The 16,465-nt window shown below is 42.1% G+C and overlaps 1 protein-coding gene across 1 annotated transcript; it reads left to right on the top strand.

Annotated features, from left to right (window-relative positions):
• Positions 1-15,360: 15,360 nt before the first annotated feature.
• On the top strand, positions 15,361-16,255 carry LOC110574198 (transmembrane epididymal protein 1-like). The gene is given in 2 exon segments (XM_021682858.2): positions 15,361-15,453; positions 15,455-16,255. Coding segments are annotated over 2 exon segments (819 nt in total). The 5' UTR covers positions 15,361-15,435.
• The last annotated feature ends 210 nt before the right edge of the window (positions 16,256-16,465 follow it).

Here is a 16,465-nt window from a genome sequence, read left to right as displayed (position 1 = left end):
ATATTTTACTTTTTTATCTTTTTATGGCTCAGTTATCTTCTTCGGGCCATCATATAGGAAGGCACACCATGAAGCAGGGGAGGGAGCACTGCGAGTATGTACCCTTAGACCCAAACTGTTAAATTCTTTTAAGTTTTATTCCGCTTGTCACAGTTTCTTTTTTTTTTTCTCTTGTCAGGCCACCAACTAGTTCTTATCTGCTATCAATATGTGAATTTTCTTCTTCAGTTGCTATGCTGCTTCTAATCTATGACCTAGGGAATGAATCAGTAAGACAAATTAACATTGCATATATAGAGAGAGTAAATTGGTTTTGAATGAGATTTTTAGGTATCTCTATGTATAATTGTCACTGCTTTAACCTTAGAACATTAACTCAAACTAAAATTTTAGGGGTGCTCCCTTCTTTTCTTTTGGACATTCTTTACATTCTGAATACTTGAGGTTCCTATATATGATCTTTCAAAGGTGAGTTGAATGTAACTACAGCTCTATTCTCAGAGATTCCACTAGTTAACATCTAATTCCGCATAAAAGCGCGGATTTGGGTGCCCTCTTGTTTTCCCTTCTGTGTGCCCTCCCATTCCCAATACTGCTCTGTCCCCTTCTTTCCAATCATTCATGCTGACAGCATGTGGTGATAAAATAAAATTGGCATTGAAGTTGGACCACCCCATCGAATCCTAATTTTTCTTATGACATGAACTTGGGAAGTCACATAGTTTCTCTGAACCTCAGTGATCTAATTAAAAGGAGTGATGATTCTTCTTATATATTAGGGTGTTTTGAAAAATGACAGTGATAATGCTTGGGAAAACATTTTCTAAAAACGTTGTTATTATCCCAATGTAACATTCTTACATCTCCTTGTTCCTAACATTTATTGAGGTACTCTGTGACAGACATTGAGTTAGGCTTTATTGTTTATGTGGGTTTTTTAAAGATTTTATTTTATTTATTTAATTTATTATTATTATTATTATTATTATTATGTTATGTTAGTCATCATACAGTACATCATTAGTTTTTGATGTAGTGTTCCATGATTCATTGTTTGCATATAACACCCAGTGCTCAATGCAATACGTGCCTTCCTTAACACCCATCACTGGGCTAACCCATCCCCCCACCCCTCTCCCCTCTAAAATCTTCAGTTTGTTTCTCGGAGTCCATAGTCTCTCATGGTTCATCTCCCCCTCTGATTTCCACCCCCTTCATTTTTCCCTTCCTTCTTCTAATGTCCTCCATGCTATTCCTTATGTTCCACAAATAAGTGAAAACATATGGTAATTGACTCTCTCTGCTTGACTTATTTCACTTAGCTTAATTTCCTCCAGTCCCATCCATGTTGATGCAAAAGTTGGGTATTCATCCTTTCTGATGACTGAGTAATATTCCATCGTATATATGGACCACATCTTCTTTATCCATTCATCTATTGAAGGGCATCTCGGCTCTTTCCACAGTTTGTCTATTATTATTTTCTTAGATTTTATTTATTTATTTGACAGAGAGAGAGAGAGAGAGAGCACAAGCAGGGGGAGCAGCAGATGGAGACGGAGAAGCAGGCTCTCTGCTGAGCAAGGAGCCCAATGCAGGACTCAATCCCAGGACCCTGGGATCATGACCTGAGCTAAAGGCAGATGCCCAACTGACTGAGCCACCCAGGCATCCCTAAGATTTTATTTTTATTTATTTATTTATTTTTAAAGATTTTATTTATTTATTTGACAGAGAGAGACACAGCGAGAGAGGGAACACAAGCAGGGGGAGTGGGAGAGGGAGAAGCAGGCTCCCGCTGAGCAGGGAGCCTGATGCGGGGCTCGGTCCCAGGACCCTGGGATCATGACCTGAGCCGAAGGCAGACGCTTAATGACTGAGCCACCCAGGCGCCCCCTAAGATTTTATTTTTATTTATTTATTTGAGAGAGAGAGAGAGAGCATGAGCAGGGGAGGGGTAGTGAGAGAGAGAAGATCTTAAGCAGTTCCATGCCCAGCATGGAGCCCGTCAAGGGGCTCAATCACAACTCTGAGATCATGACCTGAGCTGAAATCAAGTGTCTGACACTTAACTGACTGAGCCACCCAGGTGCCTCTCGACTTTATAGTTTTTTGTCATTTAATCTTCACAAAAATATCTGAAATTATGCTAATAATAATGCTGATTATTATCTTCACTTTGAGAATGAGGAGACTAATGATGAGAAAGGCTAGCTAGTTAGGGGTGGCTCAGTTGGTTAAGCATCTGACTCTTGATCTCAGCTCAGGTCTTGATCTCAAGGGTCATGAGTTCAAGTCCTGCATTGGGCTCCAGGCTGGGTGTGGGGCCTACTTAAAAAAAAGAAAAAAGAAAAAGAAAGAAAGGCTAACTTATTATCACAAGCCCAGCTAATAAATGCTAGAGTCTGGGTTTGAGCTCCAGATCCCAGGTCTGGCTCTCCATACAATGACAGAATTCAGGTATTTTGGTTCATGGAGATCAGGAAAAGAGAAGAGGCAACTTAGAAGAGATTCTGGAAGGCCCTTCAGATCACACCTTGGTGTGTGGCTGTCTCTCCACCTCTCTCTACAGGCACAGAGGCTGCCCCGGGCCCTGGTTCTCATGGCCAGCCTTCAAAGTTCTACTTGAAGAATAATTCAAACTCCTTTCCAGATGGAGGGGTCAGACTCAACTCCCTGACTGGCCATGCTGAATTCCTGTGGCTGCCCATATGTAGCTGGCTATTGCAATTTTTCCATGGTGGAATGGGGCAAGCCAGGCTCTCACACTCATAGAAACGTACCAATCATCCTAGCCAGCAGTGATGATCTAATAGAAAGCTACAGTTGAAGCTTCTTAGAGAGTCCAAAGTCACCTATTTACATTTTCTTTGTCTGCTCATTCCCTGCAGCTATGCACCTGCCTAATCTCTCTATGTAAAAAGCCCCAGGATCCAAAGAGATACTGATAATTAGATTATTGATATAATCTAATAATCTAAAAAAATAAATCAGAAATGACTGCAATCTCCTGTTTGAGCTTTCCTTATAACCCGTACCTTGTGAACAAAATAGGATTGCCAAAGAGTGCACTATAATTTGAGGCATAGAGGGGTTTATCTTGGTGGAACCATCATGTTCCAGCCTAAAACTCTGCTTCTCCCCCATTGTTCTCCATTTACTCCATCATTTATTGCCTGGACAGAATTTAAAAACTAATGGCAGTAATAAATATTCTTCTTATCAGCAAATGCTGGTGATAACTAATCCTTGCAATCAGCATCATCTCTATTTGACAGATAAAGTAATCAAGGTTCAGGGACTTGCCAAAGGTCACATAGGCAGGAGGTAAAAGATTGGAATTCAAACTCAGGTCCAGATGGAGCCACTTAAACCCATCCTCACCACTCATTCCCCTGTGTCCTGGGACTGCACCAATCATACCTGGTCAGAACCTCAAGGCCATATGTGACAAGATGAATGGCCCTGACTCTAAAATATCCTGTGAGGTCACTGTTTCCTCACCCTGATTGATAGAAATGGGAGAGACGCCATTAAGGTGTACACAACCCTGCCTCAGAAACCAGAAACAGCTGCTAACGGGGCTAGCTGAGACAGCAGACCCTGGATTTCTGCAGAAACAGTCTGTTTTTAAGCCAACATCAAATGTGCTTATTCAGAGGACCCCTTCTCCCCATACCTCCTTAAATCCCTAAAGTGAGTTTCTATTTTCTATTAATCTTTATCCCTAGAATTTTATTCCTAGGATTGTCCTAGCCTAGAGAAGAAACTAAAGGTTGGAGTTAGCATAAAAACATGTGCTTCTCATTAGATTGGAACATGAGTTGTAACCTGCCCAACTTCAACACTTGGAATAGAAGCACAGCATGTAGTTAAAAATATAATTATGCTATATTCCCATCATGTCCCTGACTGCTCAAGATCTCTGGTCCCCTACTGATTCATCAGACTCAAAATAAATGCCACAGTCTGACATTCAAGGTTTTCTGTCAGCTGTGTCTCCAGGTCCTCCTCTTCAAGCCTCCTATTTGGACCCCCCCAAAACTCCCTGGCTTGGCAGACATCTGTCCAACTTGGTTCCCTGGCTTGTGCCTGAAACACCCTCTCACCTCTACACTCCTCCTCTAACTCCATCATTTCTTTTAAAGCTCAAAAGAAAAGACCCCAAGAAGCCCTTCCTGACAAGCCCTTATGGCTACATGTCTTTTTATTAGTACCCAGTCAATAAACCATTTCCTGAGCACCTCCCATGGGTCATCAAGTCCTCTTCCGACCAACATGTACTGAGCCCTTTCTGTGTGCTAGGTATTGCGCCAAATGCTCTGCATATCACCCTATTGCTCTGCTCCCTGTTACAGAAAGCCTTCTCAAAGAAGTTGTTTATACTCCTGTCTCAGCTCCTGTCCTCTCATGCTCTTTTGAACCAACTTCAAACAGACTCTTGTCCCCACCTCTGCACTGAAATTGCTCTTTTCAAGGTCACTAATGATTTCTATGCTTCTAATTCCAATGGTCAATTTCCAGTGCTCTTCTTCATTGATATCTCAGCAGTATTTGTACAAGAATCTGACTATATTATATCTTCTCATAATGAATGAGTTTTAAGAGAAGTTAGATAATATTCCAAAAAAAATCTTCATATTTGACCTTATGAAATAAAGGTGGAATAAATATATATACACATACACATAAAATCACTATAATTGTGTCAGCTATCATTGTAGTCTGACATAAGTACAGCTGCTTGAATAACTGGTGTTGCTGCTAGCAATGTATTTTTTTCCATAAATGGTAACTTTGATAGAATTCTAAACAAAGGAAAGTACAATGTTCCTTTGATTTAAATGATTAAATATTAAGTGTATAGTAAGCTATACTGAAGATATTTTGTAAAGTAGAAATAGAGTCTAGACTCAAATAATCAAGTAATTATATATTTTTTTCACTAAAGTGAATGCTTGACATTAAAAGTTGTATGGGACATGAGATAAGTCTCTTTGTGTGATATTGCCCATATATTACAGGATATCTAAAATCCCTGGCTCCTGCCCATGAAATGACAGTAGCACCTCAATCATTATAAAAACAAAAAGTGCCCCTTAAAATTACCATAGAGTTCCTTAGGGGGGTGATACCATGTGAAGAAACTATTTTTCATGGTGTCTTGTGTTTCTGTACAACTCATGAGCAGAGATGATGACTGACTTTATTCTGAAGATGTTTGTACAGCAAACAGATTTTAAACACGGAGAGAGTGTCCACTCAGAGCAAAGGTTAGGCACACTTACTGCCTATTACAAAAGATTCAGGTTTCCTCAGCCTGGGGTTCCTCTCCTGTCATGCAACCCACTGCATTTCAGGTATCTCTGGCCCTTCCACGTTGCCCTGGGGAACTGAGACTCAGGGAACCAGGGAAGGAAAAGGTAGATACTCTGCCTACTGTGGTTATTGTAATAAAGGCCTTTATCTATGACCCCAGAGGCTCATGTCTTCTGCCAGCATCCATGATGCTGTGGGAGGCTGACTTGTTGGCTTGTAAATCAGGTAAAACTCAGATCCTTCAAAGTTCTTGACAGTCATTCCACTGACACTCACTAGAAGTATATGCTCACTCCCAAATTGATATTCTAGTCTTGACCTCTCCCCCAACTCCAGGGATTTCTAATTAATTGCCATCGTTACTTGAATAACAAACAGGCATCTCAAACTTTAAGTGCCCCAGGTAAACTCCTTATCTTTCTCCCAAATCTTTTTTCTCCTGAAGGTTTTGCCAACACACAAAAAAATGCAAATTCATCTTTCCAGTTTTTCAGACTGAAAATCTTGGTGTCATTTTTGGTGCCTTTCTTGCTCTCAAATTACTCATCTAATGGCTCTCTCAATCCTTTTGACACTACCTTCAAAAAACATACAAAATTGACCACTTCTCACCATCTTCACCCCTCCTCCTGGTCCACAACACCATCAGCCTCCATGTGGATAACTGCCATAGTCTTAACCAGTCTCTGTCCAAATATCCACGTGACTCACCAGCTTAGCACTCAGGTCTCTGCTCGAATGTCACCATTATCACATTGGCCTTCAAAGATGATCCCATTTAAAATAGCAATCTCTCACAGGCCTAGCAGGTCCTATTCCTTTTCCCCATTTCATTTTTCTCTCTAGCCTTTACCAGCATCTGATACATAGATGCTCATTTTTTATTGTATTTCTCCTTCCACTAATTTCTTTCCCATTTCCCTATATTCCATTGGAATGCTACTGTCAGTCTTTTTAGGGTGTGCCTTTTATTAAAGGTGTTCCTGTTCTTTAGCAGCTCCCAGATTGCAGGTGCTGGGGTGTGTTCACCTTGTGACTCCCCCAGCTCCTAACACAGTTGTGGTTATAGCATAGGCTCTAGTTGGTTAAATGAGCCCAACCTATCCAGGTGCAAGCTGGAAGCAATTTATTCTTTCCTACCATGGCCCCCTAAAACCTGCTCTGTGGAACCAGTTTTCTTTGCTCCTGGGCCAAAATCTCAGTCACTCAGATAAAAAAAGGTCCAGTCCGGCACATTCATCAAATAATCTAGCCCAGTTCATATGCATTATCTAAACTCTGAACTTTTGTCCAGTTTAAAACTCATCTCCTAGCTTGGGCTGCTTTGAGCTGAGAAGTTCGCAGAGGTGGTGGAGGTGGCTGAGGTGGTGTGTGGTCAGTCTCTCTCTCTCTTCCTTGCTTCACCTGTCCACTCTCTAGCTACCCTTCCTGATCTGTCCCAGGTTGGCTCAGGGAAAAGGAGATTGGGGAAAGGAGCATGGTCTTATGAGGCTAGTATATTTGTCCATGTCCTCTTCATGATCCTCTTTCTAGAGATACATCTGTTGCTTCCTCAGAGATTGTGCACTGAGGCTACCTCAATGCTGGCTATGCCCTTCCTTCACACGACCACCTGTGACTCCCGCTTTCAATTCCTTAGGTCCCTTCAGGCCTCCAGGGGGCTTTCTAGGGAAATAACCCTTGAAGAAGCCCAGTCCTGCCAACTTCCATAGGGTTCATATGCTGACTTTGGACACATCCGCCATTGCCCTTCTGTCAGTGGGCATGCACCCCACTGCCTCGGTGCCACCTCTCACCACTCTGCACCAGGTAGGCACAACCCCATGAGAGCCTCTTGCCACTGGACTCCCAGGTGAGAGTCAGACTTAGGCCCTCCATCCCTCCAGGTAACACATGTCCTGCTCTCCTCACAGCACCACCTGGAGTCCCTGTCACATTCTTGATGTAAGGGGGGTGGACCTTCATCCCTCCCACTAGCCAGTGAGGATGATGCAGGAAATGCACAGGACACTGACAATTCTCTGCAAAGAAATCCCCACTTTCCAATCTTTTGTCAACCTCAGCTTCTTAGATGAGCTAGAGCTGGGTGGTGAGCAAAAGCCAGCAGCATGACTCCAGGTCTTTCCTTCGAAAGTCTTGCATAGAGGGTCCAGCACCTCCCCTTGAAATGACAATGGGGTTTCCCACCAACAGTTTTGTTACTAGCCTTTGAAACTCAGAGACAAAAGGATGAGTTACAGTTAAGATCCTGTTTCAAACATTTGTTGAATTGAATACCAAAAATGGATAATGACAAGATATAGCTCCAAATGAGTCTACTACTCTTGAGACAAGTCCAAAGGCCAACTCTGCTAATCTGATGGGTTAGATCATCTGATGGATTCTTAAGCTCCTTTCTGGCAAAGTCTTCAACCAGAAGCCTGGAGAAGCAGTGAAGGAACAGTCTTTGATAGATGAGTTTTTTGGTGGTGTGGCTGTAATGGAAACTTGGAAAAGATGACCATGCCAGCCAGGAGTTTGTAATAGGACAGAAACAGTGGGGATAGTCAGTCTAGGACTGGTTCTATCCAGGACACTAGGTCCCTTTTATGATAGGAGAAAACTGTCTTTGCTGAGGGCTACCTGTGGCAATCCTAAATGTCCTTATTTAAACATCAGTATTGACCTGAAGCTCCTTTTTTTTTTTTTTTGCCCCCAAACTCCATATCCCAGGATAAATTCCTGGGGATATGCTTCTCACCAGCTTAGGGACTGGAATAAAGGAGAGAAACAGAAATAAGCATGAGGGGCATTAACTACCATTATTCAAGCACATACAATGATCTACATGTTTGCCTATTATAAAACAAGTCATCTAATCTTTGCAATTATTCCGAGGAGTAAATAGAACTAGCCCCCGGGAAAACTGAGGCTCGAACTGATTAAGAGATTTTCTCATGAACACCCAGATAGAAGAAACAGAGTAGGTACAACTTGCTATTACCAAAACATTCCCTGGATTTCCCTGCCAGTTCTCACAGTGTGCTCCATCTGAAAGACCACTGCTCACCCCTACCTGTCCAGATCCCACCATTCTTTTTGTTTGTTTGTTTGTTTTTGGATCCCACCATTCTTAAAGGGCAGCTTCTATCTACCTTCCTGCATATAGCAGTCTTCGTTCCCTCCAAGGTGGAAGCAATTGCTTCTTCCTCCATCTGGTGGAAGTTTGTACTTCTTTTGGGACATGTCACAGTCTTCGCACCCTCCCAGTCCCAACACAGAATGTGGCCATTTGTGTGTACCTTATTTCCTCTACTGTGACAGTGCCTTATCCACCTTGATATTAACCAAAGCATATAATAAAAGCCTTAGAGCACATTTCTTGCTCATAGTAGCTATTCAACACATGTTTGTTGAATGAGGAACACAGAGGCATTGCAAAAGATGAGATCTCAGGTATACTGATTTCTCAGAGCACCTTGTTTGCAGCTCAAATGAACAAGATCTGAAGGTTCACTGTCATCAAAGGCAAACGCTGGCCCATCTCCAGAGGGCATCTACCCCATCCTGGCTTCTGCTTCAAAGTTTCCCCTAAATTCCAGTCGCAGCCTCTTGATCTTTCCCTGTTTGCTCATTAAAGTTAATTTGGGACATGAAAAGGTCTAGGACTGAATATTTCATTAAGGTCAGGTCTTCTTAATGCAGCAACTGCAGACAAAACGTAAACATGGGACAGAGGTTGCGAGTACGAGGCCGTGCCCGTAGCACCTGTTTAAACCCCAAATCCTCTGTTCATGGACTCACATCTTCAGTCAGCTTTGGGAATGCTAAGAATACCAAGAGAAGTAGATTATGTCTCTTCATGAGTCTTCAATGAGCTCCAAGGCTCTCCTTCAGGGAAGGGGAAGGGCAATAAAGAAATAGCAATTTGTATGAAAATTGTCTGTCTAGAGTCCTGGGTGTGGACTAAGATAATTGCTAACAATGTCAGCTACAATTTTCTGAGTTTTTATTGTGTATCAAGGAGTGTGCCTAATGTTTTTACATGTAATATTTTTTTTTCTAATCCTCACAATAACCCCCTGAGGAGATATTATTATTGACCCTATATTATACTTATGGGGAATAAATAAAATTCCAACCATGGAATAAGGCAGAGTACTCCTGTACTACTAACTGTCTCACTCTATTGTTTCTTAGGATATCTCAGAATGTTCTAGCCTTTCTTAGCAGGCAAGAAAAGATTCTAACCCATAACTGGTGCATTGGATGATGCGGCTTTGAATAAGATACTGGTGAGGTGAGGCCTTGATTTTTCTTAAATTTCATACATAAAAATTCATTTATGAGGAATGAAAGAATAGAGGGTGTCACTTCAACTACTGGTGCTACAAGAACCACAAGAACCCAAGGACAACTTGGCCTTATGTGACATGCCCAGTGGCACATCAAGTTTCCAATATTCCACAGGATTGTTTGTAAAGTTTAACAAAGCAGGAGCCAAAGGGGTGAGGAAAGTTGGAGAACAAAGAAACACAGTAATGTGTCACCAATCTCAAGTCCCCAAACCTTCAATTCTAACAGACATGTTTATTTCAGTGGAAATTTTAAATCCAGTAAATGTAAGTTACTCATTCCTATGGAAATATTTTCAAAGGAGGAACTGGGGTCAGGACCAAAAAAGGAACACGCAACCATAAAAGAAATCCAAATATATCAATGATCACAGTAAGAGTGAGTATCTTAAATTCCCCTTTTGAAGTAACAGACTTTTCAGAACAGGTTAAAATACAAAGTTAAGCTAAGTACATGACATGCTTAAACAGTGGATGGGCACAGGAGGGTTGAAAACATAAGCATATAAGTATACTAGAAAAATAATAAAAGAAAGTAGATGTTGAAATGCTAATATCAGACAAAAGAAAACTAAAGATGAGAATCATTAATAATTAAAAGGGACAAATGTGTTTTCTTCTATTATATTCAATTCACCGAGAAGACATGATGATTATGAATGTAATGTATTAATATTGGGCAGCTATATGCATAAGATAAAAACGGGAAGAAATATAAAGTGAGTGAACAAATTTAGTCATAGTCCAAAAACCATAATACAGGGGCACCTGAGTGGCTCAGTCAGTTAAGGGTCTGCCTTTGGCCCAGGGCATGATCCTGGAGTCCCGGGATCCAGCCCCACTTTGGGCTCCCTGTTCAGTGCGGAGTCTGCTTCTCTCTCTTCCTCTGCCCCTCCCCCCTGCTCCTTCTCTCTCTCTCTCTCAAATAAATAAATAAATAAACAAACAAATAAAATGTTTTAAAAAAATAACCTTTAAAAAAAACCGTAATACAGCCATCTCAGAAGTTATCATATCATATCAAAATGAATAGGAATATAGAATATTCAAATACTTCTCATGGGGCATTTATGAAGAAAAATGATGTAGTTTTAAAAAGCAGAAATAACATCAACGCAATTTGATGCAAATTAAAAGATGCAATTTGTTTGCAAATTAAAAGATGTTTTCCTAGATAACTTTTGGATTAAGTAGAAAATAAAAATAGAAATGTAAAAATTGAAAAGTGAATGGTCATGAGAGCACTGCATATTTCAAAATCTGTAGGATGCAGCTAGAATGGACTTAGATAAAAAACAAAGTGTCCTTGCCATTCCCCTGAGCCTTCAGACTTCCTACACTAGAACTGCACCTTTCAATACAATGGCTATTATCCACGTGTGGCTAGTTAAATTTCAATAATTAAAAGGAAAAATTCAGTTCCCTAGTTGCACTGGCCACATTTCAAGTGCTCCAGAGCCACAGGGAGCTAGAAGTTATCATACTGGACAGGACAGATTATAGAAAATTCCCATCTTTGCAGAAAGTTCTCTTTGGCAGTGCTTCTCCAGAGTTTGCCAGGGAAATTCCAGTATGTCAACTTCACTGAATGTAAGCCACCATTAAGTCCAGGTTTCATTTGGCCAACCTAGCAGACTTTTATACCAGAATCTCAGGAAAGTAAACTCATGTTGATGACTGTGGCTCTATCAGTGATCCAATTTCACTTGACATGGTCAAACATCTTTAAAATTTATTCACATCCATACTCCCCACACTCTTGCTAATGCTGATTGGTGAGGCCTTATAATTTTTTTGGTGTATTGGTTTCCTCTCCCACTTCAGACTAGGTCTTGTACATCCTTGTCTGGGCTATATTGAGATCTAGTCTTGTTAAGGATATGGAGGTATTAAGAGTGATGGGAGTGGGTCCTACAGAAACTGGCATCCCCTTGGACAGGACTCTCCTTGATGCAGACATTGAAAGGTGTTCATGCAGAGGAAGACTTCTCTCAGTTGGGAGGAGGGGTTTCCTCCATCAGAAAGGCAGGTCCAAAGGAATTGAGGAGATCAAAGTTCTCAGCCTCACCCGTGACCTGGTCCTGTCCCAGTTCTACTCCTTCTCCTATTAGTGCCCTTGACTTAGAGACCAGTGGGCCAAGCACTTGATTGACCCTGCCACTCTAGAACCCATATGCTATCCTGGTTTCTTAGCCATATCTGCCCTGTAACAATAAGAAATGAAGGATTCCTTGAAAATTGGTATAAAGGCTTTTGAAAGAATCTGACACTAGAACATTTCCTGAGTTACTGACAGTTTTCTAGGACATATCTAGGGATGATTCTGCTTAAACTTGAACCTCCCCCATCGACAACTCCAGTCAATGAAATTTTCTAAAATGCACTCTATACACCACTCAGCATGACATTCTCTAATTCTAAATAATTCTGTAATTAATGTCTGTTTGTATATTTTCTGTGTGTGTCGTGTATACTACACATTTAATTATATTGTAAGCTTTGTGAGGACAAGATTATCTCACAGCATTTAGTAAATTCATGTTCACTAACTTCCTGAGGACATTCTTGCTCACCCTGGCATTTCATACCACAAGTATCAGTGTATGTGCCTGAGGCTCCTTGAGAATGGGGGTGGGAGGGCAGGTCTGAGGGGCATCTCAATGTGGAACAGGCAGGACATGAAGGACCTCCAGGGGCTCCTGTGGTCAAGCGGAGTTTCCCTCATGAAACAGCTGTCCAGGCACTCATTGTCCACAGACTCCGGAGCTGTCCGCCAGTTCCGCTAATCATTCACCACCTTTGGCTTTCTTCTTGGCTACTTGTGGGCAGTGTCTGGTTTGGGACGGGTGATTCCTATCTTCAAAGCCTGAGATCAGGATGTTCATGTTTTAATGAGCAACATGTAGTGCTGATGCCTGGCCAAGGTGGGGGGCCTGAGCATCCCAGATGGGACCTTAAGTGGAGCTACTTGTCCCCATACGTGCCACTTCCAACCTCACGTTGCTATTGGGTCAGTGCTGCTCATCTCCCTCCTCTCCTGACCACTGCTTCACAGCTGCCAGGAGTGGCCAAACATGGAGATAAATGTGGTGGTCGGGAGATGAATGGTATCTGCTTGTCGCTCAATGTCTACTATGTCCATTAAACTCACAGCACTGAGGTGCTGGAGATAACATTACTAGTGACCCCAAATAGTCTTTTCTGACACCTGTCCTACCTAGAATGGGCTACTCAGAAACACACTGGCTCTTTGCTGATGGTAAATACTTAGTAGAGCAATGGGTTTTGCTGTACTGAGAGCCAATTCCCCTCAGAGCAGCTCAACAATTTCCCAGGTCAAGGCAAGAACCACAGAGAGTACCAGAAATTTCTCCTCCCTAGTCCACTCTATCACAATGTCATACTCTTGGCTTTCCTCTGTACCTCCTCACCCTGAGCATTTAGCTCTTTGATGTTTCCTGGGTGTTTTGACCACTTGCTTAAAAGGGAAAGTTGTGGGGTGACAAAATTACTCCTTTCTATGCAAAAACCCCCAAGTGTTTCCCTCCCTCCTCCTCCCCATCCACCCCTCCTCTCATCTTAGAGAACACAGATGTCACAGTTTTTCTTTTCTTTAATAGAGAAGCCAGAAGAAGCCAATTAGGGGGAAACTGTGATTGGAATCCTGTTCTCTCAATTTCCAGTCATTTTTTCCCCCCAAAGCTGGGATTTTACAGCAAAATGTTAACAATGGTTATCATCAAGTTTGGAACTGCAGGTGTTTATTTTTCTCTCATTTTGCTTATGGATTTTTCTAAATTTTTTCTATAAAGGCTATGTGTTAGTTTTGCATTTGCTTGGGTATTCCAGCTACAATAGCAAACAGATGTGAAAATTTCCATTGCTCAAGAAAAACAGTTCATTCCTTGTTTATTTATAGTCCAAAATTAGTGTTCCTGAACAATGTGTAGTTTCCTAGGAGGAGTAATCCAGGAAACCTGTTCCTTCCATCCTAGGGCTCCTCCATCCTCAACAATATATAGTAAGCTGTGATATTTTGTATAAAGCCAGAGAAAGGAAAATAACATGGAAGAGTATGTGAGGGAGGATTTTATGGGCGAGACCAGGAAGTAATCTGTATCATTTCCATTTATACCTCATTGGCTAGAACTCAGTTGCAAGGCTAATTCTAACTGCAAGGCAGGGTAGGAAATGTAGTTTATCAATGCACAAAGGAAGAAAAGGAAATGAATATAGTGAATTGCTGGCCAATGTATGCCATGCTTGTGTAAGAAAGGAAAGTTGAAATTAAAATGGAATAAGGAAGTCAAGTCCCTCTGTAAAGCAATCTTCAGCTCTCTCTTATACAGCACTTTTACATCCAAATCCTCACTCTCCCACTATCAAGAAATGGCCTTCATCCCCAAGAGCATGGACAGATTGGATTTTTCCCCCCTGAGATTAAGTGGGTGTAGGAAAGGGAGATAGGTGGTGAGGGCTCAGAATCAGTGCTGTGACCTGGGTGTAAATAACCCTCCTCCCCACTGGGGGTGCTATCCTCATACAGGTGCTGCCTCTCTGCCCCACAGCATTGCTCTACCCTAAGGACAAATCATTATGCAGAAGACTGTGATGTCAGCTTCATGTTGAGTGATGAACTTCCTCCTCCTCCACACACTTAACACTGTCAGAGTAACTCCTATTCCATGTACCTCCTGCAATAAACCCAGAACCACTTCTGCCAAGGGCCTGCCTCACATTCCCTATACCTTGTTCTCTACGATTCCCTCTAAATGAAGACTCTTGTCCTGGATGCATTGCCTTAGATGCAACTGGCTGTCATCTACTCCTTAGGACTTTTTCTACCTATATGTATTAGACATAGTAAATGATAATTAGAAAATAAAGTTTATGAGCTAATTCACATTAAATATAAGTAGCTCATTGAATCTACTTGTCTAAACATATCTACTTTTTAACAACAAATCACACCTTAACATCCCAAAATTGATCTCAAAAAGTGGGTTTTCAAGTTTATCTACTATCCACTAGAAAGAGATTTGGGGGCAGGTGAGGGGCTTTCTTGGTGGTCCCCCCAAATCTGTTATAGAAAAATACAGAGGCCAGGTAGATGCTCAGTGTGTGTATACATGAGCACATCCCCAAAAGTTTATAAATTTCCATGTCTGGAAAGAATATAATTGCTTTCAATATATGGCCAAAAATGTGAGTATGGGTTCTTAAAAGATGCACAAATATTTGTGAGTAGCCCAGGCCTTTTCTGGGTAATCTCCAGTTCATGTACCTCTCTACTGCTCCTCTAAGCACTAGACAGGAACAGAAGAAAGCAGGCCATGGGAGAGAGAGAGACAGTTTGACCAGAAGCATCTCAAAAGTCCAAACACAGAGCTCATGAGAGCATACATTCTCACAGGTGCATACTAGGAAATATTCATCTTCCCTTTTTTTGGCAGAAGTCAGTTTGTTCCCAGTGTACTAGAATGGAATGGAACAATGAGACTCATATCACCAAAAGTATAGGCTCCTGTCCGGAACTTTGCATTCTCTCTGGGAACAGTGGGCAGAAGGAGATGATAAAAGTAGGTAGAAGTTAGCTCTGAATATGCAGTCTGAAACTTGAAGGGCCCTCAACGGAGAAGAGAGCAGAGAGGTCCTGAGTTTTGGTCCTCACTCTGTAGTAAGACAGATCTGTAATTTCATGGGGAAGTTCATAGGTCATTTATGCCCAGGGCTGTATCTTTTCTCTTATGGACTGTATCAGGCCACAGTGGTCTTTAAGGCCATGATAGTCAATGACTCACTCCTCTATCCTTCGTGCCCCCCCCAGGAATAAAGGAATATGGGCCAGGCTGTGGAAAATATCCTATAGAGGTTTGCTGAAAATGGTGACTGGTTCCATCTTAATGGTTTATGTGGTCTTCTGTCTTGATGTGATGATACTCATGGATACGAAGAATGCACTAAGATTTCTGTACCCCAAAGAGTGGCAGCACCTCACCATGTTCATCCTCCTCACCCTCAGTGGCTGTGTCGATGTCATGAGCAAGAACTTGCTGCCTCAGAGGTGTGTGCTTCTAGAAAAAGGTACCCTGGCCCTGACCTTCTATGTGCTCCTGCTGTTATTGATGTCACATGTCCAGGACTCAACAGGGATAGAGCTTCAGACACACCGTCTGCTCATCTTGGTGGTGTTCCTACTGATGCTGGTGTTGACTATAGAGCTGTGGACTCCTGACACATTTCACCTCTTGCTGATTGAGACTTTTCTGTTTCTGATGATGGGCTCCTGGCTGATACAGGCAGGCTTTATTCTGTACAAGCCAGTCACTGGCTACCCATGGCAGGATGATGACATCAGCGACATCATGTTCATCACCACCTTCTTCTGTTGGCATGTGATGATCAATGCTTTGTGTCTGCTGGGAATCTATGGCATCTCTTCTCTTTGGCATCGTTGTTACGGTACCAGCTTGAAGCTGATGGGATCCAAAGAAGCTCCATATCACAAGAGCACTGTAGGATCCCTCTACAAATTGCTGCAGGAAGTGGATCCATCAGAGAAAGATGACCAGGCTCTTCTCCTTTCCAAAAACCCTTCCTGAGACAGCCTAGAATGCTTGGCACATTGTCCACCCATCTTCCTCCTCGCAGGTTCTCTCAGACATGTGCACTGTACCCTTTTTGGTCCCCAGTGAAGGTAATGGCCATGAAGGAGTGCAGTTGGTCTCCATCTGCTGGTACATCTCCTGCCCTTGAATGTCTAATTGCTGAGGAGATGAGGAGAGAGGAGCCTGAGAAAGGGATGCTGATGG

This window comes from Neomonachus schauinslandi, chromosome 6 (genome assembly GCF_002201575.2).
Source record: "Neomonachus schauinslandi chromosome 6, ASM220157v2, whole genome shotgun sequence".
Classification (NCBI taxonomy): domain Eukaryota; kingdom Metazoa; phylum Chordata; class Mammalia; order Carnivora; family Phocidae; genus Neomonachus; species Neomonachus schauinslandi.
Note: the sequence above shows the minus strand (reverse complement) of the source record. Positions and strands in the feature narration are given on the sequence as shown.